The sequence below is a fragment of the Pseudorasbora parva genome, chromosome 10, assembly GCF_024679245.1.
Source record: "Pseudorasbora parva isolate DD20220531a chromosome 10, ASM2467924v1, whole genome shotgun sequence".
In the NCBI taxonomy this organism is placed as follows: Eukaryota; Metazoa; Chordata; class Actinopteri; order Cypriniformes; family Gobionidae; genus Pseudorasbora; species Pseudorasbora parva.
Window position 1 is genome coordinate 5,537,501 of NC_090181.1, and position 25,411 is coordinate 5,562,911.

Consider the following 25,411-nt stretch of genomic DNA (forward strand, 5'->3'; position numbering starts at 1 on the left):
ACAGAAATGCAGACTGCACAACCTGTGCAACTCTCTGCACTTTGCCACGCAATGCAGGCCAACAGGCAAAGTAGTTTAGACAAAACACATTTTCACTACCTAGCTCTTATTTTAACACAGTCAGGGTTTTTATTATTAGCTTACATTACCATTAACTTAAATTAAATAAGCTGGTTCAATTGATTGAAGGTACCATTCAAAACCTAATCAACGGGTCTGCAATTGGAGTTTTCTATGCTATGCTACAGTGTAACCTTGTGTAGTGTTAATTCTTGTGCAGAACAAATAGAAGACGTGTTAAATTTAATGACAACAGCAACCCTGAAATCAATTTTATCTTCAGTAACTAAGTAAAGCAGCACAAATCTATTTTTATAATTGGATTACTTCTTTTCTGCATCTACACACTAAACAACGTTGGGTTTAAATCAACCCAAATTGGGTTGAAAACGGACAAACCCAGCAATCGGGATGTTTTAACCCACTGACTGGTTGTTTTAATAGCAGTTGGGTTAAATGTTTGCTTAAAACAACCCAATCGCTAGGGTTGTCCATTTTCAACCCAACTTGGGTTATAACTATTTTTAACCCAGCATTTTTTAGAATGTACATGTCGCCAGATCTGTCATTCAGAAACAGACTGTGTTTGAAATGGCACACTATCTTACTGCTTACAGTCCACAGTGCATACTGCCTACTATTTTTAATAGTAAACTAGTGTGTGAAATAGTAGTATAAAATATGCAACCAATCATATGGTACAGTTTCAGAGTAGTTTGCGACAGTGTTGTCACATGACAAACATTAAACATTGAGTCAGCACAGCTTGCAAATAAATGTGCTAACCAATGTTTTTTATCTGGAAACCTGAGTGAAAATGTCCTACCTTCCTCACCAACGGTCTTGATCTAACCCATAAAATGTTTGTTAGTGTAAAGAAGTCAGGTTGTTGCTGTTAAATTAAAGGTGTCATGAACTGGCTTTTAAATTTTTTTTTATATTGTTATCTGAGGTCAACTAATGATGTTCGTGTGGTTTTTACATTAAAAACATCATAACTAATAAGTAATAGGCTATTTTCTACACTGGTTTTGAGGCTCTCTCCTGAACGCTGGGTTCTGATGGGCGTGCCGCACCGGAGACTTGGAAGTAAACGCCCACGGCTAGGATTGGATAAGATTTGCATATTTAATGAGCTTAAACTCTGCTGTCAGTCTACATGACGGCGAGGAGAGAATGAGGGAAAAGCGACAACCAGACTATTTCTCTCGATCACAGGGCTCGTAAACGTCTTTATCAAACAAACACAATGTTTTATTTCTCATCGACACTCGATTGATTGGACTATTATTTTTATATTACACATAGCCCGCAAGATCGGACGATATAAGCACGAACCGCGCCCATACACATACACGTTCAACGCGCCGCCTTTCAGATGTCAACGAGAGAGAGAGAATAGCAGAACAAGAACGGAATATAATGAGATTCATCGGCCTGCCGGGCTTTGCGAGCCCTTGCCCATACGTGTCTGAGTCCAGCGTACACATAAGCAAAACGATCTATAACAATGCAACACTATTACATATAAAAACACGTTTTACTCAACAAGTGTTGCACCATTCCTGTCGGATCCAAATCCAGCATCGACCGAAGATTTGTTCACAAAAAAACGACCCCCCCCTTCATTAAAAATAAAGTTCAACCACCCATTCCTAATTTTAGGATCAGAGGGAAGCTTATGCAGCGACTATGTTCTTCCACAAACAGGAATAGCACAATATCTTAATCTTCCTCGGCGTGTATTGTTGTTGACCAGCTAGCACGAGCCCTCCATGAGTCGATGTGCAGGGCTACTGAATCAGACGCGCTGTAGATTCTGTAGAGGTGTGTGTTTCATTGCGCACTGATGTCAGTATAGACCCTTTTACAGCCCACGTGATCAAAGAGTTGCGCGCGCATTTTGGCAACGGAAGTGGTGTTGTTCCCTAGTGGTTCTAACGTGTGAGCAACTCCGAAAGTTTATCAAAACGGTTTCCTAGCATCTGATTCCTAGCATCCTGATTCTCGCCACAGTTTGTTGCCAAAATGCGCGCGCATACGTTGCTACGTCATCATTGTATACAAACAGTAAAAGGGTCTATAAGACACAGGACCGTTTGCTGAGCCTGGTGTCTACAAAAGCTTTTCTTTGACTAACAAGGAAGTTTTCAGCGCTGAAACTTAGAGGATATTCTTATATTACCATGACCTTGTATATATCAAAAGCTCAAGGGAAAGTTGATTCCTCAATTCATCACACCTTTAAATCATGTTTTTCCACTTAAAATCAGTTGATTAGATTTTATTTTTCTCGACAGAAAATGTTTTGAATGTAGTAACGTAAAATTAACTGGTTTGACTCGTCATGTTTGAATCAAATTGACTACATTAGGTTAGCTAAATTTAATGGTTCAAGTTGCAATAGCTCCTTACAGGAACACCCACCACTGTTTACTGTGTAGAATACGTCAGGTATACATGGGTAAAAATAACTCATTATAGCTGGGTTTTCCAAAAGAGTTATGGCAGATTATGCCATAAATAAGCTGTATCGTGTCAGCATAAAATGTATATGACATGTTAATATATGGTTTTATTTGTAAATTTACTTTGACTGACTCAACCTGGCCAGCATTGAAATTATAATTTGAAGTTTTAGATAAAGCAGATAGCACACATTTTCCCCAAAAACACAATGACATGTAATCATTGGGGGACTGTATCATTATAACGTTCTGTTCCAAGCCAATATCTGTTCATCTTAAAACTGATGGCCATGAACTGTACGGATACACTGCAAAAAATGCTTAACTTACTTATTAGTCTTGTTTCCAGTCTAAATATCCCGAAATTTGTTGCACTTACTAGATAAGTAAAATGACCTGACATTTTTTTTCTTGCATTCTGGGAAATAAACGTTTTTGCTAAAACAAGCAAAGTTATCTGCCAATGGGGTTTAAAAAAAAAAAAACATTTCAAACTGAAACAAGATTATTTTTCTGTGTAATTGTACTGTATTTTTAGATATTTGGTCTGGAAACAAGACAAAAAAGAATACGTAAGAAAAGCATTTTTTGCAGTGTACAAAGATCATAAACCATTATTAGTGTTTATTCTGGGACACCTTTGTCTCTGGTTAACTCAGGATGAGAACTCAAAAATTTGAAAGATGTGTTTTTATTAAATGTAATGGACTAAATATTAAAGTGATCTAAGGCTCATTCATTTACAAAGATTCAATTGATCGTACTACTAAATAACAATGATTTATAGCTGAACTGAACTCACTTCATAACTGATTAACTTTACACAGTTTAAAAAAAACAGATTTTACCTGAACACTTGTCTTTTTAGAGCTCTGTTAAACACTGAACTTTGCATCACTATCGTTATTTTCCTGTTTATCATCGTAAAGCTACTTTGAAATCTGTATTGTGCTATAGAAATACTATACTTTTTTATTTGAGTGGAAACGTACCGTATTTAAAGTACAATGTACGTGCTATGAACGATTGCATTTTCAGAAACATCACTAATTTATATTACAGTAATTTTTACTTGTTATGTACTTGTGTTCTTATAAAAGTGTTACATTTATAATTATTCCCCGCCTCCAGTTTACTGCAGAAATAGTAATGATAGTATGCCATTTCGAACACAGCCATCCATGTTTTTTTCCAATCAATGCTGTGGTAATGACATGACTCTACCTCTCGTTTCAGCTGGAGGAGCTGTCGGTAGCTGCTCACATATCAAATGTCTGTGAAGAAGGACCATCACCTTCAACTCTACCTGGCAAAGACAGAACTGCTTGTGGTTTTGGCCAACCCAACACTTAATCACAACTTCTCCATTCAGCTATAGGCTCATCGACCATAACTCCTTCCAGGACAGCCAAGAACCTTGGAGTTGCGATTGATGATTACAGACCACATTGCTAGAAATGTCTGATCCTGCAGATTTGCCTTGTACAACGTTAGGAGGATCAGCCCCCTCCTATCGGAGCATACCATACATCTCCTTGTCCAAACTCTTGTTCAATCCAGACTGGACTATTGTAATGCTCTCCAGCATGCACTGACAAAAAAAAACTCTGCAACTGATCCAGAATGCAGCAGCAGCAAGAGTGATCTTCAATGAGCTGAAGAGAGTGCATGTCACATCTCTCTTCATAAAATTGCACTGGTTGCCAATAGCTGCTTGCAAGGAGGATGTATACCCTATACGAACATCCACTGGCTCTGCACCCCTATACCAAAACTCACTACTTCAGACCTATGTGCCCACCAGAAGCTTGTACACTTCAATTGAATATTGCCTTGTGGTGCCATCCTTGTGCATACAAACATCTCACTGGATTATAACAGTTAATGGCAAAAGGAATATTTTGAAATGTAAACTGATATTTCCGACTGACACTGGCTTAAAACCATTTTTGGGGGGAGGGGGTGAGATACTAATGTGCCTAAAGCCCCGTTCACACCGCCAGCGATTTTGTCACTGCATGCATGTCGCCAGCACCAGAGATTCATGTCGCTAGTGGGCGTTCCCGCTACGGGTTGCATATAAACGTCATTAAATAGTACCGTTTTTATTACTAGTGTTTTGCAGAACAGAGCAAGTTATTAGAATACATACACACTGTACTGTTATAGGTAGACCATATTGCATGCAGTTTAGTCAAAACTTACTTTATATCCCCACAATCCCAGACACGTTTTTCCGTGCATCATTTTTTTAAATGTGTCTCTGTATGTAGGCTACACAGAGACATATCGTAAAGAACAGGGGACTTGCTAAAAGCTAATATCAACAACTCCTCTGGACACCGCAGTAGCAGTACAGCAGACGGATCACTTGCACTCCACTGACTTCACTCCTATTGGTTGTCGCTCGCGAAAATCGCTTCTCGTTTGCATAAAGTTGAAATTTCTGAACTTTTGTCTCGCGTCGCTTGACGCGCCCACATTCTGTCGCCAACGGTCACTGTCGCTCGTGTCCCTGGAAGTCGCCAGTGCTCCATTGAAATTAATGGGATCATGTCGCTTTGTCGCTGCATGTCACTGGCGGTGTGAACGGGGCTTAAGACTTTTGCACAGTACTATGTATTAAGAAAAAAAAACTTGCTATACTGTGCTAGACTAACTAAGGACTTGCCACAGCAATATTGTTGCTCTTTTGTTGGTTTAACTGCTTATTGTTCTCCTCATTTCTAACATGCTTTGGACAAAAGTGTCTGCTAAATGTGTTTCTCACATTAATCTAAGTAAGAAGTATAAGCAGCGTACATTCTTACCTTATTCGTAAAAATGTTAAAGGTGCACTATGTAGTATTTTTGCAGTAAAATATCCAAAAAACACTAGACAGGTGTAATATATTTTGTTCAGTTGAGTACTTACAATATCCCAAATGTTTCCAACTATTTGTAAATTGTGAGAAAATTGCTATTTTAACCAATGACCCGGGACGTGTCAGCATAGCGTCTGAGGGAGTCACCTGTCAATCGCGTCATATCTACGTTACCCTCTGTTTAATTTGGCAGAAGCACTTTTCTCTTAGCAGTGTGAACATGTCACAGCAGCGCCGAGCGAACACACAGAGTAACGTCATAACATAATTTTAAACACACTTAAATGTATCTAATAAACAGAGCTGCTTTACCTTATACTCATGACCGAAAAAGCGGAAATAGTGTGCGCCCGACAACTGTGTCCCATCCCGTCCCGTCATAATAAAAGTCCCGGTGTTCGCGAGATGGGTATTTGTGTAACAATCGCTCCAGCAACTGTGTTCAGCTCCACAACACTCTGTCCTGCTCTGCTTTACACTAAAGTAACGTTAATAACCGCATCCATGAACATGATTTCTGCCCGAGTCCTATTTTCCACCGGCTGTGAGGTGAAGACCACATGCCCCAAGATGTTGCGCTCAAACTTGGCGTCATCAAACTACGCCTTTGTTTTGAATAGACGCCCTCAAGTGGACGGAAAGTTGCATAGCGCGCACACACACACACACACACACACACACATATACATATATATATATATACAGAATATATATACATATATATATATACAGAATATATATATATATATATATATATATATATATATATATATATATATATATATATATATATATATATATATATATATATATATTCTGTTTTAGAGAACTGGAGAAAAGTAACACCTTGAAAATCATACGATATTGTCTGGCTATCAACAAACCAAGCTGAATCTTTTAAGATTCAACATTGGTCTGGGGAGTCTGCTCTGTATTCTCTACTCTGCACAAGAGCTGTGATCAATGAGCATAGCTCAAATGACTCTGTAAGCAATTGAATAGTCCTTCAACCAATCAGACCAACTATACATCGCTTCTCTATCCATCATTGTGTTAAACCCGCCAATAGCGTGGCAGGTGGATAAGCCGGTTTGTGACTGGTCCCCGCAAATTTGTAACAGAAGCAAGAAAAAAATATGTTCAGGTTTCCATATGTGCAGGGCGAAATCATAACGCCGGCAGATCGGGCTGGGTTTACCCAGTCTACATACAATATGGAGTTCATGAAAGATTCTCTGATGATTTGCATGGATCTGAAATTCTTAGGCAAAACAAAGGAAAAACCTATTTTTTTTAAGTTGTTAAAAGGTCTTGATTTTCTTATCAGCGGTCAGCCACCAACAGTTGCTAAATCAAACTCAGAAAGCAATTCCAACACTTAACTCTGCTATCTTTCTTGATTATTTAAAGGCAGATAATGTCTAAAGTGTTTCTAACATAATAGATGTAATAATGGATATGTGGACGGATCAGTTTTCCAAGAAAATCAATCAGACCTGTTTCTATCTAAACAGTACCAAAAAAGATTTAAATTTAATGTGGGGGAAATCAATAAAATGTTTAATGGACTATTTCTTGAACGGCTGAGCATTAATTCAAATATTGATTACTATGATTTATTGTGGTTAACTGTGAGACAGTGTTAAGAGTGTGTGTTGTTCAACTATGCCTCCATTTTTGTACTAAATTTGATTTTCCTTTTTAATTTGCACTTAAGCTCTGACCTTCAGTAAAGGCCACTAATGCAAAAATTGTTACATTACACTCTGGAAGTGCACAATTAAAAGCACTGCCTCACGCATGTACCAATGCCCCCAAAAAAGGACCAACATCCAAACTTCTTCATTAACCAACCCATCGGGTTTCTAATAATTCTTCTGCAATTAAAATACAATATAACGAGTAAGTCGATAGCCATAAACTTCCAAAAAGGAAGAGAGCTTCACTGAGCAACCTCAATTGCTCACTGCCAGACTACATGATCAACTCCAGCTCTGAGAAATTTGTTCATATGTGGCCTCCGTGAAAAACTGCTTGAGTGTTTGAGTGTCTCATGACTCAGAGCTATAACAGGAACTCCCAATTAAGATCATTGCCAAGTTATAATTACTATCCAACCTCATTAAACATCACTGCGCTGTGGTACTTGAAAGCATTTCAGACAAAACCTCTAAAAGCTCTTCTCAGAAGCTTGTTTCCAAATCAAAAGATTTGTGCTCAGTGCGCCGCCATTACGAAGTCTTGAAGAATCTGAGTAAAACATTTTATTGACCTAACATTCACAAAATGTTAATTTCGGTAACGTGCTGCATTGCACAACCCTTTAAAGAAAGTAGTTCTGCCAGTTTATGGGAAAATTAAGACCCAAACTTGCCTCCTTTATTTTGTAATAGATTATATTGCACACTCTAAAATATGCTGGGTTGTTTCAACCCATGTTGGGTCAAATATGCACAAACCCAACCACTGGGTAAAACTTATTAATTACGTTTTAAACCCAAATTGTACACTGTAAAAAAAAGTATTGTATTGTGATTTTAAGAGTAAAATACTGTTAAAAATGCTATGGATAAAAACAGTTAACTGTTAACAGAAAGTTTCCGTACTATATTTGGTGAATAATACAGTAAAAGTGTAACACTTGTTTTTGTGTCATTGTGTAATTTACAGTAAAAAAACGTAAATTGACCAGAATTCTCTGAGAAGTCTTATTTTAAAATGTTCTTAGTTTTTTTTCTAATCAGTTATGTACATTAGGGTTTTATGTTACAAAATTAATGTTGTTAAATGAATGCTTATTGTATTTTTTAAATTTCATGTGTGTTACCATGATGGTGTTTAGTATTTGTGTGAATGACACTGTGCACCTTCTATATGTAGTATTATCCTCCTAAAAGCTGTTTGTGATGAGCTTTGATTCATCATGTGACTCATCACCACTGTGATTGGGGTTACATAACAGAGTACTTCAATAGTTTGGTCATTTAACATTGTCTCAGTTAATGAAATCGTTATTTACTGTAAATTTAACTTAAATCTGTAAAACAAAATGTTGCTGCCATATTTTTTACAGTTAAGTTCTGGCAACCACAGCTGCCGTTTTTTTTACTGTAAAATCTACAGGGATTTTTTTTTTTACAGTGTGCATCCCTGATAAAAACCCTGTATGTATGGATTCATCTCATGTCCTTTTGGACATGAAAATAATAATAAAGAAATTTTATATTTATATATATATATATATATATATATATATATATATATATATATATATATATATATATATATATATATATATATATATATATATATATATATATATATATATATATATATATATATATATATATATATATATATATATATATATATATATAAAATTTATTAATTAAAAAAAAAAAATAATATATATATATATATTGAAACATTCTTCAAAAAATATTCTAAATATCTTCTTCTGAAGTGCTAGGGTCAAACAGTATGTGGGTGAGTATATGTGAATATATAATGAAAGAAATGTCATACTATTCATTAAAGCATAAACGATAGTGATGTCTGCCTTAGCAAGAACAAGATATTACATTACTAACATGATTCTCATGAACTCAAATACACTCTGCTCATTAAACACAAAATATCACCTCAGCTTTAATAAGGTTTTAATCAATCACGTCATAGCACTTTGATGGCAAATTCCAGAGCTGAAGATTATAAGAACATGTCAGGCAAGCCAAACAAAAGCTAACGCAATGTTTTGCCCTCTACTGTATTTCACATTCCAATCCTTTCTACAGTTTTCTGTAGGCAATAAGTATAAAACAAACAACAACATGATTTTGATTTAACTGAGGTTAAATCCAATAAATCAATAATGCATCACCACACATTATTAAGGGCCATACATTAAATAAACACTATTTCAGCATGTCAGGCAAGAACTTTCTATGCTGCAGTGACATGTCACTATTGCAAACCACTATTTCATATATATAAATTCATATTTGTTCATACTCTTGAAGAGAACACCTACTTACATTTGAGAGTCTCTCCAGCATATGGAATATGAAGTTTAAATCTGTCACAGCAAGGACCAGGGATTAATGATGTGCAGCTAAAGAGAAAAAAAGAGAAATATAAAAACAATGGTCAGACACTTTGATAACTGGGCATGATTTTGAGCACTACACAGTGTTCAATACGCCCTCCTGAAGATTTCCATTTTTATTCATTAGTACATGTGAAGTACATTTACACTACCAGTCAAATGTTAGGAATAAATATAGGCATTCCTTCTTCTTTGAAAAAATAAAATATGTAATGCTCAACAAGGCTGCATTTATTTGATAATCAAGCTGTAATATTGTGAAATATTACAACAAAATACAATAGAAATGTTATTTCTTTAGCACATTCGATCAATCAATCAATCAATCAACTTTATTTATATAGCGCTTTTACAATCGCGATTGTGTCAAAGCAGCTTCACAGTGTTAAACAGGATAATACTGCAACAAAATTAGATTTGGCTGTACAGTCATTCTGGAGAAAACAGTGATGTTATCAGCTTATTTTAATTTATCATATAGCGACAATGTTGGCAGATCTGTATTATAGTTTATAGAATTAAATAAAACCTAATTCATAAATTTCATTTGCATATTTAGTTGAATAACTTGGATCATAATTTTAGTGTCCCCAACTGAGCAAGCCAAGCCAAAGGTGACATTTAAAACAACAGCCTTTGACCAAAGTGCTTTCCAGCATAGTTAATACAACAAAAGTAATTATATACGGTCACACAATACAATATTAAAACCCCTTTACTCTAATCAGTTAAAAGCCTATACTAAAAGCCATACTAAAAACATAGGACTTCAAACTAGACTTAAAAGCATTCACCCATGGGGAAGATTTAATGTCCATAAGTGTGGAGCTGCCACAGGGAAGGCCCCATCATCCTTTGATTTAATTCTAGTTTTAGTAAAATGAAGATTCATCTGACTAGATCTCATATTTCTTGTATTTTGATAAGGTATTAAAAGGTTGCTAATACTACAAGTCAAGAGTTTGGAAATATTACTTTTTTAATGTTTTTGAAAGTAGTCTCTTAATCTTACCAAGGCTACATTTATTTGATCAGCAATACAGCCAAAACAGTATTATTGTGAAATATTTTTACAATTTAAAATAACTTTTTTCTATTTTAATATATATTTTAAAATGCAATTTATTTCTGTGATTCAAAGCTGATTTTTTTTAGCATCATTACGCCAGTCTTCAGTGTCACATGATCCTTCAGAAATGATTCTACTATGCTGATTTGATGAAAACTGGCCAATCGTGAAACAGCTGTGTGATCATTAGAGCACATGCAGTCGATCTGGGGCAACTGCAGCATCTGACCCAGGCGGCTCTTCTCGTCACTTGATGCCAGAGGTGATTGGCAAACTTTCTATATCCAGAATGCATTGCATTTATCATGCACTGATTGGCCCGCATGTCCAGGTTAAGTCGGACTCACCTCATGATACATGAAACTAAGAAGCCAAATAAAAACGAATTATAATAAATAGTTAGTATAGTTGTGAATATAGTTAATATTTGAATGTATTCGAATTAAGGCCATCATGAAAAGGGTTTGCAAAAAGCCCTGAACTGTAAAGCTCTGCAAGGGATGGGAAATTACAGCCAATCGCTTTTTCTGCACTGTAATTATTTTTACAAAAAGTCTTGATATTATTTTGAAACTCGATATATTTGAAGAAGAAGAGTTTTATGGAAAGCTCCTGATGGATCAGTTCTGAAAAGTCCCCTCAGCTTTCTGGAATTATAATTACGCATTAAGATTTTAATTCAAAAGTAGCTATATTTTTAGGTCACAATATTAGTCATATACATCAGCAAAGACATTGTTCCCCAAAACTTATCCCTTTTTTGTGCATTTGACCTAACACTCACCCACTCTTGAGGTCAGTGATGCGGAGGCAGCCAGATGAGTCTAACCCGACCCGTCCATTGCGCACCACAGTGCAGAGTAAAGGCCTCAGCTCGGGAGAAATCCGGCTCAGAGCCACCTCTGGAGAGAGACTGTTCATCTTCCAAAACAATGAAAATACAGAAATTTAAATGTTCATTCATCATCAGTGTTTATTAATGAGAACCTCTGGCCCTCACGATCCAAGTTTAGATCCAACTGTGATCAAGCTAACCTGACTAAAACTAATGAAGGTGTTCAGGATTACTAGAAAAGAGGACAGGCAGGAAATTTTCATCAGGGATGGAGATGTACCCTCAGGGCCAGAGTTGCCCAGCCCTGATCTATTCTGTCCTGTCAGTATCATAAACCAAAAATAATCTCCTCTAATAATTATAACATAAAAAATCTCTAATGTTGTGTTTTATGCCATATTGATCGAAATCATATTACTATATATTACCATCTTAAGGCCTATTCACACCAAGGAAAATAACCATAACGATAACAATAAAGTTCTAAAGATCATTTTAAATATAAAAGAATAGAAGAGTCTACTCACACCACACCTATTACAATAATTGCAAAGTGAAACGATACATCGATATAACTTTTTTCCCCCAGCTGATCAATGATAAAATCATTGACAGCCAATTATAATCCATCCTGCTTTAAAGAGATCAAGCATTTAAAGCGGCAAACGACAATACTGAAGTGTGTACTTTGAATAAACATTATTGTGAGTTGGTGTGGACATTAATATAGTAATCTTTCTTGATGTGAACAGGCCTTTAGGGATATTAATGCTATTAATAATATTATATTACTATACTTCCTAAAACCACTAATGTGAATGCAATGGGACTCTATTACAACTAAAAAGAGGTTTGAGTGCACTTTAAAGTCCAGATACAAGACAGTTGAATACTTCATTTGTATAAAAAAAACCTTTTTAAGACATGCAGAAACCCTGAAAATGTTATAAATGTCATTGGACTAGATAACATGATATCAAATATAATTTTCTCACAATGTTTCACAGGACAGGCTCTATTGTCCATGTTGACACTAATTAATGAGTGGATTTTCACAGTATAAAATAAATACATCTTGTTTAGACAGAAAACGTAAATAAAAATCGTCATATTCAGTTGATATACACATTATTATCTGTAACATATTATAAACACATGACATTATAACTAATACCGTCGAGCAGCTGCACTGACACACAAAACAACAAAACACTATCACAACAGATGTGGATGAATGAATCGAAGAATTTCTGTTCGGTGTGTAGTTTGATTTGAATTAGTTTGTTATTTAGTTTGCTTTGGAATTGCTAGCAGACTGCTAACATGCTAACCCTGCCCTATGAACACTATTTAAGCCTAGTTATGCTTCTTTCTTTATCAGATAAGTCGTTTCGATAAAAATACATGTTCGTAAATAGTAAATGCCTTTTCAGTACCTTTTAAATGTAATGTAGCACAGATTTTGAGTATGAATTCATTCCCCACTTCCGCTGTAATTATTGAGATTTGTTTGTGGATGTTTATGGATGATGCCTGATCGTTTTACCACGACTTTACTGAATGACTACGTGAATAAATAATGTATTTATTCAGTAGTATACTTTATTAGATATAGCTGTATTTTATACTTGATAACAATGCGTCGGCTCGTTTGAAATAATAAAATCTTCAATTTTACAGACAGGAGAATACAGGGACAGCTCAAAAGGGCTTCTGTCTCGGTACATGTGTTTATGTGCTGTCAAGACAGACGTGAGTACAAAGTGCAGATTAGATATCGTGCTCAGTGGTCAAGTAGGTAAAAATGCAAAATATTACTATGTACCAAATTATTTCAATTTGATTTTTAATATTTAATTTGATGTTGCATGAATGAGATGATTAATCAAGTATATCCCACACTGAAAAACATACACTCAAAATTGCTAATAACAAAGAATTAGCAACACGTTTTATTAATCGAGACATTTTCAAGAAGAAAACGGATTTTATTGTAAAACACTGCAATAATCTTCAATTATCTGTTTTGTTTACATCTTGAGAAATATTTTTGTTCCACAGCAGATATTAGCAGATAACAGCAGTAGAGTTAAAGGCACAATATGTAAGATTTGTGTACTTACATTATCCAAATGTTTCCAAGAATGTTCTGGAAATCTGGACAGACTTTTTTTTTTATGCGAAAAAATGTAAACAAAAAATGTATATACAACTCAAAACAAGTAGAAAACAGCATACATAGGAATATGTAAAATAAAGTAGGTCATGCCAGGGGTAAAATTACAACAATTTAAAGTATCAGGAGGACCCACTTTACCCTCGAGTTCCAGTTTTATTTTGTAGAAACCATGGAAACGTTAAAGATGCTTTAATATATTATGTGTTTTATTAAACAGGTGAGCTTCTGTTTGGATACATTCATCGACAGGAAACTAATTATTTTCGTCATACAATATGTTCTAAAATGAACACTGTCATATGGCAACATAAGACATCCAACATTTATTAATATGATATTCTAATATTGATCTAGTTTACTGCAGTGTACAAGTGTCTCATAGCAGCCACGGCTGCGAGCACACAGAGTAACGTTATAACATAACTTTCAACACACTCAAATGTATCTGATATGATAAAATAGCACTGCATTACCTCACATATGATACACATGAGCGTAAAAAGTGGAAGTGCCATTTGTTGGAGAATAAAAGCTCCACTGCTGTCGAGCTGTAAATAAACTGTAAATAAATATGGACGTAGTATCACCCGTAGTTTTTTAAAGTGTTTTTGAAGCCTAAAGTCGGCCGTTGCCATCTTGGCAGCGTGTCACCACACGTCACTCCTGAAATTGGGCAAAGAGGTGGGACATGGGTGGAGCTGAGGTGACGTGATGACAAACGGCAATCCACCTGTCACTCAAAGTGGCCACGCCCTTAATTATGCAGAACTTTTAAGGCTTTATATAATGTAAGTGAATGAGTTTTAAAACAAATTCACCCCCTCACAGTTGTCATGAAGGGCAAAATTAGCCATATAGACCAAAACCACAATTTGTACCAGACTGTAAATATGTTTTTTCTGTTGTAAACATTTTAACATGGGGCTCAATGAGATTCTGCTCCCTTCTGGGGCCTGTCTAGTGGCCAGTTGATGAATTGCAGTCACTTCAGTATTGGCTTTACGAGAAACTCGGGGAGGTTGCCGCTTGGCTGCACTTGTCTCTCATTAGCCATCACTCCAGCGGCCTTGTTCCTCTCCAGCGGCTTTCAGCCCCACCCTGCTTTATACTACAGTAACGTTCATTTCTGCGTGAGTCTCGCCACCCGATTCTTTTCCACTGTCTGTAGAGGTGAAGACAACATCTCCCATGAATCCGCACTCAATCAAGCTACGTTTTTGTTATTGAATAGTACCTCTAGCGGCAAAAGAAACTACATATTGTGCCTTTAATAGAAGAGTTTAGTAGAATTAATTATTATTAGATTAATTAATAATTATCAATTATAATTATTATTAGACACAGACACTGCCCACAGCTAAACAGCCTAGATAAACAGTTTTTTAAAAACATTTTCACACAATGTCTCTGATTGTAAATATAATACATTTCTTAAAGGGACAGTTCACCCAAAAATGAACATTCAGTCATCGTTTAATCACCCTCAAGTTGTTCCAAACCTGAATGAATTTATGTCTTATATTTTGTCAAATTGACAAATTATTCCGGGTGAATTTGATATGTGCACGTTATTTCCATGCTCTTCAGACAACCATGTAATAATAAATACATACCTAATAATAAATAATTAAATTATTTATTTCACATGTGACTCTCTTTGTTCGTTTTATCGTGCAGAGAGGATCATATCTAAGTCTCAGGCCTAAACAGCAAAACACTTGAAGCTATTCAATCCATTAAGAATGATTTGAATCAAAGTATGCAGAAAATGCAGCCTGGACTTCAGTTATTTTGAGAAAATGTAGGCTGTTCCTCAGCCAGCGGCAGGCTTTTACAGTCCCCCGAGGCCTGCTGGGAGATTTGAGCAGATTAACACTCGACTATTCACATACGTTGCCTACACGCAAGGGATTGAATTAATGAAGGATTTCCATGCTTGTTGTCAATCACATGATCCAGTCCTGAAATAATCATCCACATTAGAGTTGGCATGTGCAATGTGGAGCATAACTACCAATATTAAAGCATTTAATTGTTGCTCTCCAAAAATCTCATTAGAAATGAATGTAAATAATGTCAAATAATCTGATGTTGTAGTATTTTGATATTCAGTCTAAATGCAGTTGTTGTTTTTATTATTATTGATGTTATCAGGTCATGCCTGCAGACGTGAGTGTTGTAGTGGTGGGATCTTGTATGACCGACTTAGTAAGGTAAGTCATCAAAGGATTTCAGTGTCGTAGTGAACCTGGCCCGGGGCACACATGTGCCACGTGTTTAAAATGCGGGGTGGAAAAATGCCTTTGTAATGCATTCATCTTTTCTGATGGAAAAAAAGCAGAGGTTGCATTAAAATCTACAGTGACAGTGAAAAATAGAGATCCATATGTTCGTACTGTACCTGAATCATGCATTCACTCTCAAAAACAATCAAAACATTTGAAAAACGACATCTTTAGGGGTACCTTTTGTATTTTTGAACCTTTTCCATCCCTAAAAGAGTATATATTGCTACTCCAAAGTATCAATATGCAATATGTACCTCTTAAGGTACAAAAATGTCTTTTTAAGGGTTGGACCCATTTTGGAGACTGTTCTAGAGAGCATTTGTTGAATTATGATATTTTGTATGATTTACAAGTACATTCGAGTTGACATTATATGCAACAACCATTTTTCAGATACGTTTTAAATAATTTATTTCAAATAATTTAACATATGCTACATGTGGTTACTGAAAAAAATATGCCTTCATTACATGAAAATAATGGTAAAATTGTACTTTACCCTTTGGTGGTCTTTGCATGACGGTAAAAAATAAAAGATTTTTATTTCAATCAAATGAATGTACTATATTTAAGTTCAATAATGGTATTTTTTATTTAATATGTTGTATTTTTTAATTTTATGGTACTGAATTTTATTTATGGCAGTTTTACTCCATTTATTCACTTTTTGAGCATAGACCTGAAAATGACACGTCCAGCTTAAACGGTCGTAAATCTTAAATGCTTTAGAGCGCAGACTTAAGTTTAGTCTCTTTTTAAAGACGGCGCTTAAAAGATTATTGTTGTTTTAAAAAGTGGATTTAAAACAAGTTACAGAATTTTATGTTTATTGTTATGAAAAATGCACAAAAATACTATTTTTATTCAATTATATGAAATATATATTTTCAAATCTAAAACAATGAGGAAATCAAACCCATACATCTAAACAAGTTGTATTCCAAATTTGAAGTTATCTAAAAAAAAATGTTGTCTGGCTATCACCAGATCAAGCTCAATTTAAGACCATTGGTCTGGGGAGTCTGCTCTGTATTTTCTACTGCACAAGAGCTGTGATCAACGAGCATTATTTGAATGACTCTGTATGCAATTGGATAGTCCTTCAACCAATCAGACCACAAGAGGCGTGATCAACAGGCAGCGGCCCATCGCTTCGCTATCTGTCATCGTGCTAAACCCGCCAATAGCGCGCCAGGTGGATAAGCTGTGATTGTTTCCCGTAAAAGTGTAACAGAAGCAGTAGATATGAATGTACAGGTTTCCAGACTGAGTTGCAGAGCGAAATCAAATCACCAGTGGATCAGGCTGGGTTTAAGCAGTCTAAAAAAAATTAGCTTTCAGTAAGAATTTGTTTGGGTGCAGTACCAAAAAAGTCCACTAGATGAAATTCATCTCTCATTTATTTCCAATGCGGCCATTTTTTTAAAGCAATTTTATCTTTTTTAAACCAAGTCCATGATTAATTTTTGTGTCCACATAGCAACTACCAACCTTTACCATTCTGATGAAGTAAAACAGTCTAAAAAAACAAAGCCGAAAATAATGCCTGAAGACCACCAGAGGGTTTAAGCCCTCATGTATAATGCATTTTAAAATCATTTTAATGCATTAATTGTGCCATCTAATGCACCTTATAATGCATTATAAAACATTCACGATCACGTGATAAAACATAATACTTATGTTGCGCCTTTAGAAAGTTAAAACACATGACAAACAACTATTTTCAGATAACCAGGAATCTTCAAATATTATAATCCATTTAACTTCAGTTACAATTATTTATAATGAATGATTAAACTATATAATGCATTATAACATGAATACCTTTATAATACATTATACATAAAGGCTTTAATTAGGTAAAGTGTTACCAAAATCATTTCCATGCCTTTAAAAAATAGAAGACAATCATTAATAACACCTTAATACATTTCTGATGCCGAAAGAGCTTTATGAGAAATTAATTTTTATTTAGTAAATATATGCAATCAGATCATTGATGCCCAACGACTGCCCACATTCGATTTCATGCTGGCTTTGCTCATTGTATAGCAAAACAAATCTGCCCTCTATTATTATCTTAAAGCTGAGCTCTCATATATCACACTAAAGGATGATTTCATGCTCATGTGACAAACTATCACACTCATCGTCGCTGTGCTTGTGGAACATATTCCACTTGCAGAAGGCAGACTTTAAGATTTTAAAATAACTCTGAAAGGAATTAGTCCGTCCAGCAGGAACCAAAGAAAGGTCCAACAAAGGCAGATTGGGGAACTGCCTTCTGTTCTGCCAGCTCTGTCTATTATTAATCTTTCCCCGGGGAACTGATTCACTGCTCGTTGGTCACATTTGCCACCGGCAGTTTTTTTGTTCCCAGCGTCAAGTGTGTCCTAGTCATACTGTCTGCAGTATTTTCAGCACAGGTGCACCTTTTGACTGGAATACGGTGTAACCTTTTGCCGCTGTGCAGACTGGTAGTAAACTCTCACCTTGCATTTTTATGTTTACAGTGTAATTTTTTCCTGTTATCAAAGTTTTGAATTTTCAGCATTATTACTCCAGTCTTCATTGTCACATTATCCTTTAGAAATCATTCTAATATGATGATTTAATGTTTAGGTAACATTTCCCTATTAAAAAAAAAAAAAAATACATATACCAAAATGATTTTAAAATACATTTATTTCATACTAAGTTCAGTCTTGCTCAAAAGTTTACACACCTCTTGCAGAATCTGTGAATAATTTTAACAAAATAAGAGGGTTCATACAAAATGCATGTTATTTTTTTATTTAGTGCTGTCCTGAATAAGATATTTTAGATGTTTAAATATACAAGACAAGACAAAACAATAGCTGAATTTATTAAAATGACCCTGTGCAAAAGTTTATGAACCCTTGATTCCGAATACTGTGGGTCAATGCATTAAGAGCCAGGGTGTGAAAACTTGTTGAATTTGCAGATCAGGGTAAATTGGACTTAATTTATCTTCAGGGAAACATGTGAGTATCTTCTGTTGCTTTCTGAAGGGCAGTACTGAATGAAAAACAATTATATTTAAACAAAATAAGAAATATTTGGACATCTTCATCCTGTTCAAAAGTTTTCACCCCCGGCTCTTAATGTGCTGCGTTTCCTTCTGGAGCAGCATCAGTGAATGTTTTAAACTCTTTTACTAGTTGTGTTTGAGTCCCTCAATCATCTTAAGTGTGAAAAGATGATCTCTTAATCATACAGTCACTGCTGTAGAGGGTTCAGATATGAAAAATATGGCTAATAAATAATATATGTACACTTTTGAACCGGGTCATTTTTATAAATTCAGCTACTTTTTTGTCTTGTGGATAATAACATCTTTTTTGTAAAATATTTTTAACATATAGCCTACTACAAATCCAAATTTACCGCCATATCACTTGAGACTTACGGATATAATTAAACTTTATGTGGAGTACATCTTTATTGCACAATGCACATTCCTTAATATTAAGCCTAAATGTATTGTAATATCACTATTAGCAAGTAATAAGTATAATACGATCTGTGTATATCAAGATATTTAAAGTATACTTGCAATAGTTCCACTTAAACACAATCTTAAGAGTTTATCCTTAGCAATATTTCTGGTAAGTACATTAAGTACAAAATGTGTTGTTTCAATTTAGCAGACTTTAAGTATACCGGTTTTCACACTAAAAGTACAATTGCAGGGCATTTATATGAAGTGAATGTAATTCTATTTGTATACATAGCATAAAGTAAATGTATTGCAAATACATTTTAGTATATTCATTTTTCACTTAGGTTCTTATTATTATAAATGCTAAACAGTTGTGCTGCTTAATTAATGATTTTGTCGAATCCACGATACATTTATTTTTTTAGGATTCTTTGATGAATAGAAAGTTCAAATGAACGTAATTTAATTAAAATAGTTTTTGGTCAATTTTATGTATCCTTTCTGCATAATAGTAATGATTTCTTACTGACCCCAAATATCTTTTAAACAAAAGTCAGATTGCCAAACTTTATTTGAGGTATCATTCATATCCACAACTGGGGCAGGACAAGATATGCCAGATTTGAATCATTTCAGGTTAGGTGTTCGTTTCTCAAAGAGCTATGTTATCCAGAGACAAACTTTTCCTTTCTATAAATAACTAAATCATATTCATTTCTTGCTCTGTCATACCCTAAGACTTATTGGTCACAACAAACTACCCCTTATAGGGGGAAAAAAAAAATTCCAATTGCTCATACGTAACCATTTACAAATCCAGTCATCAATGTTGGCCTTTGAACAGAAGAGATTGCATCAATTAGGCAATAGTTCTGATAGGAAGTGTGTTTGTTTTTTTGGAGGATGGCTGACACATTTCACCCATCAAAGTGCTATGCTTGGCTTTGAAGTGTAAAATCCAGTTTTCGATGTGGCTTGTGTTTGTGTCAGTCGAACGGAATCAGACACTTTGAAGCACTTCTCGTGCGGAACATTAGTGTGTGTGTGTGTGTGTTTGTGTGTGTATGATGAAGCCAGACAGTGCCACCTGCTGATTACAGTTTGAACCCATTGGTTTGCCTTCTTTAGAGTCAGTCAGTCATTCTGCATACTCCTGTCTGGGGTCTCATATATTCATGCAAATTCAGGCACTTTATGGTTCAGTCGGGGCCTTTTTTGCAACATTATTGATAATGCGATATGACTTTGATAAATATCATAGCACTAAATGATGACTATATGATCATTTCATGGTATTTTAAAGAATAACATGCACTAAAAAAAGTTAGGCTATTACTATGGTGCTTTTCTTTTAGTGCTGCGGCATTCATAGTTTGGTTGCACTTTTACACTACATGTATTTACAGTGTACTCACCTAAGGAAGTACTGATAATATAAAGTAACTGCATGGGTTAAAGTTAGGTTTAGGGGTAGGTTCAGGGTTGGCACATAGCTATTTCATATTTCATAGTCATTTCATGTTACAAGTGCATAATATGTGGAGCAGGGCTGTAAAATAAAGTGCTACCCATAATTTAGTATTTCTGTTTCTCCTTCACTTTTATATCTTTTTGCAAGCATGAAGTATTTAGGTAGACATTTTAATGGGAACACTTTACTACAGGGAACACATATTCACTATTAACTATGACTTTTGATTTTGACTTTTGACACATTTTCTGCTTATTAATAGTCATTAAGGACACTGTTGTAGCGTTTAGGTTAAGTTAAGAATATTGTCATGCAGAATAAGGCATATTAATATGTGCTTTAAGTACTAATAAACAGTCAATATCCTAGTAATATGTATGCTTATAAGAAAGAAAACCTAAGAAATGTGTTCTGAAATGTTGTTTTAAATATGCAAATTAGGCACTAATTAAACACATTTGCGAAAAACGTACAGCACAGATTTCAGAAGAAAAAAAAACTGAATAAAATGTTAAATATGTATTGTGAGTGATATATTAACAAACCCCACTGTCAAAAATTTTAGACATGAATAAAACTGGAAAGTTTGCTGCATTTAAGTGCAACTGAAGTGGAGATTTGTGTCTCAGAGCATGAGAAAATACTCATTTTGAGAAAACAGCACTGTAAAAGAAATCTATACAGACACGAATAGATCAAATCTGATCAAATATACACTTAAATGTGCATTTTGGATGCTTTGGAAGGCAAATTATGAACGCAAAATAGCCCAGAACTTCAAAATTGACCAATTCCTGAAAACCACTATGGTTTCTTTTGCCTGTAATGTCTTCCCTTAAAGTAATCTTATTTTGGTGCTTAATCACTATATTCATATAACATGGTATTTACATGATATTCCAAAGCTAGTCATTGGACAACATTACTTCAAAATCAAGATGAATGTGCCATGGATAAATTAAACGAAATAGCCTCTGCATGTACAATAATTAAATGTTTTAATTAAACCATATTGAATTAAACCATTACTGAAAATATAACCATCACTGAAAATGCTACAAGAAAAATAAAAGTGCCTGTTATTATTAATAAAGAATCAATGTATTGTTAGAAGCAAATAGCTGTTGCTTTATTGCCCCATAGACCACAGTGTACAATAGCACATACTGTTACTCATGCAGGCTGCTTTAGGTGCTGCCTTTATAAAGTGGTAAACATCTGCTTAACCCACAGCCTATGTCACAGAACACCTGTTGTGTTTCCTCTTGGCACAGCAAAGTCACAGCATTTGTGTCAGCGCTGGGTTTGTGAGAGAATGAGTATTACTCATAAAACAACAGAGGAAATGTGAGCGAGGAGTTGAGGTGAGGCCTGTCTGCCTGTAACCTGCGACACAGACAATGACTCGGTCAACAAGCGTAGAAGTTGTAAAATAAAGCATCCACACTAAAGACTGTAGACATGGAAAGATGGCGCACTCATGGGCTGAAAGTGCATCGCACAATATGGCAGAGTAAGGCCCGCCTTTTTGAATAAAAGAGCCAATCGCCTATTGGTTCCTAAATATTTTTGTTTTGTTTTTCATGATTTGAGTTTTAAAAACATCATTTATGACACAGTTGTTGTCAGATTTCATTGTTGATTTCGAATATGAAATTTATTCATAAGCTTGGTGAACAGCTTTGGAGAATTTGATCTTTCTCCATTAAAAAAGTTTTTGCACACTGATTTTTAAAAGTAAATTTCACATATGGTTTACTTGCACGAAGTTAAAGGTCCCGTTCTTCACGATTCCATCTTTCAAACTTTAGTTAGTGTGTAATGTTGCTGTTGGAGCATAAATAATACCTGTACAATAATAAAGCTCAAAGTTCAATGCCAAGCGAGATATTTTATTTAACAGAAGTTCCCTTTCAAAGCCTACAGCGAACGGCCGGTTTGGACTACAGCAGGAAGTGCAGGGATGTAATGACGTCACTAGAACCGCTTGTTGACTAACCCTCAGCCCACAAGAACACGCAAAATAGGGGGCGTGGTCTCGTTACTCTCCCACGTGGAGACGTGCGCGCATTCAGTGCTTGCATCTCCCCGTTATGGTAAGAGGCGGGACCTTTCCGGGCAAAGTGCGCTAAGCTGCTGTCCAATCACAACACGGGAAGCGCTGGCCCAATCAGAACTCGTTACGTGTTTCTGAAGGAGAGACTTCATAGAACAAGGAAATCTTCAGGCCGTTTTTAGGACAGAGGAAACAGCGCTGTACAGATAAGTCAATTGTGTGAAAAATACTGTGTTTTTTTACACGCTAAACATGAACTCATGTTATATTGCACACTGTAAACATAATCAAAGCTTCGAAAACACGCGAAGAACGGGACCTTTAAGTAAAATAAACAAAGAAAATAAGTAACTATAAATTGGTTTCAAGTACATTTTACTCAAACACTATTGTAAATTAAACCATGATTTTAAAGTGTATGACTTGCTTAGAATATCTAAATAATTCAGTAGATATATCTACACAATAAAAGTAATACAGTACCCAATCTCAATACTTGGTCCATAATACACAATAATGGTAAAGAAAAGTAAAGAAAATGAACTCCAGATTTCTCAAAATAGCAAATTACTAAACCAAACAACAAAAGCAATGATGAAACAGTTTAAATACAGCTAGAAAACAGTGAAAAATGCAACCTTATTAATTATACATTTCCCAGTGCATGATGGGAACACGAGTATCACAAAGTAGTTTTTTCTTAATTTTATATAACATTGATGTTTACACTTTGATTTTAAGCTTAAACTGAGTACTAATATAGAATTCTTGTCTGAACTAACTTGCTCAGGTAGAAGTTACATTTTTTTTCTATATTATTTATTATTATTATCTGGAGCTGCGCTTGCACGACTGAAATGACTCGAGGGGCGTTTCAAAGATGGCCGCCAAGTGAAATGGCTTGCCTTATATGGATTTGATCCAAATTCCTTTTGGTTGTACAGTTGAATCTATGCAAATATGCCTTTCAATGCAGATCATTGCAGCATTGTTTAAAATAGTAGCACGTGAAGTTATTACTTGTGCAATAGTAGTGTTTTACTGAACCGTCTTCATTTATTTACTATTATTTACTTTCATTATTTATCATTTATACTCAATTAAATCTCATGCAAAATTCAGTTAAGATTTGAAAATGTGTGAGAAATATGCCTTGTAGTCGCTTTAAGCATAATCTTCATTTTAAGCATTTTTTCTTTATCAACACATTTTCCCACAGTTCATCAAAAACCTCATAAACAACAACTTCACTTACCGCTCACTTTACTGAAATCTTGGCAGGATCTTTGTTAGTCCGCATTGACTTCCTGTAATATTCCCTCTCTTAACCACACCATCAACACACATGTGAAAAACAACTTTATCGGCTCATTCTGCCGTCACATAAACATGGGCTCCTGGAGACTTGGATTGAGGCCAGACCGTAACTAGATGTCTGGGATTGAGTTTTTCTTCTGTTGTTCAATAGAATGAGTAATAGCTGCTAGTTCTGCTCGGGTGAAAGGCTGATGGACCCCGCTCTGAAATGTCACGCACTAAGCAGCGCGGCAATTAGCTTTTTAGGGAGTTCAGGGCACCTGCCTTAGATTTAGAAGGGCTCAGGATGTCATGTCATATTATTTTCATTTACAGCTCACAAGCGTGTTTCCAGTAAAGGTCCCTTTCATTCAAACAATATGGAGTTTTTAGAACTGATTGAATGGACCATCTGTCATTTCTCTGAAAACAAAGTGTATAGTGATACAAAGAACCCTCACAAAGCATTAATTCATTAATTGCTTTAAAATTAAGACAACTGAATGGGTTGCTTGTGTATCCAAATTAGGGATAATCTCCTTAAAATTTCTATGAATTTCAATAATTTTCTTTTTACTTGTATGTACTACTTTTGGGTGGATGGCTTTCTTTTCAACAGTTATAATTGGACCCCATTGATTTTCATTATATAGACAAAAACACTAAGGCCCTGTTTACACCTGGTATTAAAAAGCTTTTTGGTCGATGAATGTGCTAAATACAGGTGTAAACAGGGTCTAACATGTTTTGAGCTTGTCCACTTTCGACCACTTCCAGAGGTAGAGGAAAAGGCATTCAACCGGATTGCTTTTGTAGTGTAGACGTTCATCGAACAGCCACTAAAGACCGTCTACTGACCTAATACATAAACATTACGGGACAAGCGCTAGCCAGACGGGATTTAAAATTTGTCAGCTGAAGACCCAAGTTTAGTTTAAAGACTAAAACGTACAAAGCACAATGTTCTCTCACCATTCCTGATTTCTAACACACACACGCAGTGTTCGGCTGGTCTTGCGGCTGTCAGAGCAGAAGTGAAAGCTGATCCGCTCTGTATGTTTTTCCCTCATCTCCAGGTGAGATCTTGTAAATTGCAGGAGTTTATTTTGTCCATTAGATTGAAAGATCTGAAAAAGCCCATACATTTACCCACCCATAGACTCCTCTCAAAGAAATCAGGACAGAAGTGGTTGAAAGTGGACAAAAGAGACGGATTCAAACACCAGGTGTAAATGGGAATGTGTCTGCCTCGTC

General features: G+C 35.3%; 2 protein-coding genes across 4 annotated transcripts in view; one reads left to right on the top strand and one right to left on the bottom strand.

The window, feature by feature from the left end:
- babam2 (BRISC and BRCA1 A complex member 2) overlaps positions 1-12,945 on the bottom strand; it is a 125,772-nt gene extending 112,827 nt beyond the window's left edge. Inside the window, exons 1-3 of the mRNA XM_067454949.1 lie at positions 12,838-12,945; positions 11,351-11,487; positions 9,427-9,503 (exon numbers count right to left, since the gene is read on the bottom strand). Coding sequence (XP_067311050.1) covers positions 9,427-9,503; positions 11,351-11,487 — 214 coding nt within the window. The 5' untranslated portion in view covers positions 12,838-12,945. The remainder of the gene's footprint in view (positions 1-9,426; positions 9,504-11,350; positions 11,488-12,837) is intronic.
- Positions 12,946-13,118: 173 nt separating this feature from the next.
- The window catches only part of rbks (ribokinase), a 48,463-nt gene continuing 36,170 nt past the window's right edge, over positions 13,119-25,411 (top strand). For 2 of the 3 annotated variants that reach the window (XM_067454963.1, XM_067454965.1), the window contains exons 1-2: positions 13,119-13,199; positions 15,735-15,793. In XM_067454963.1, the coding sequence (XP_067311064.1) occupies positions 15,738-15,793 (56 nt within the window). In that variant the 5' untranslated portion in view covers positions 13,119-13,199; positions 15,735-15,737. The remainder of the gene's footprint in view (positions 13,200-15,734; positions 15,794-25,411) is intronic. The other variant, XM_067454962.1, reaches the window with a different exon arrangement.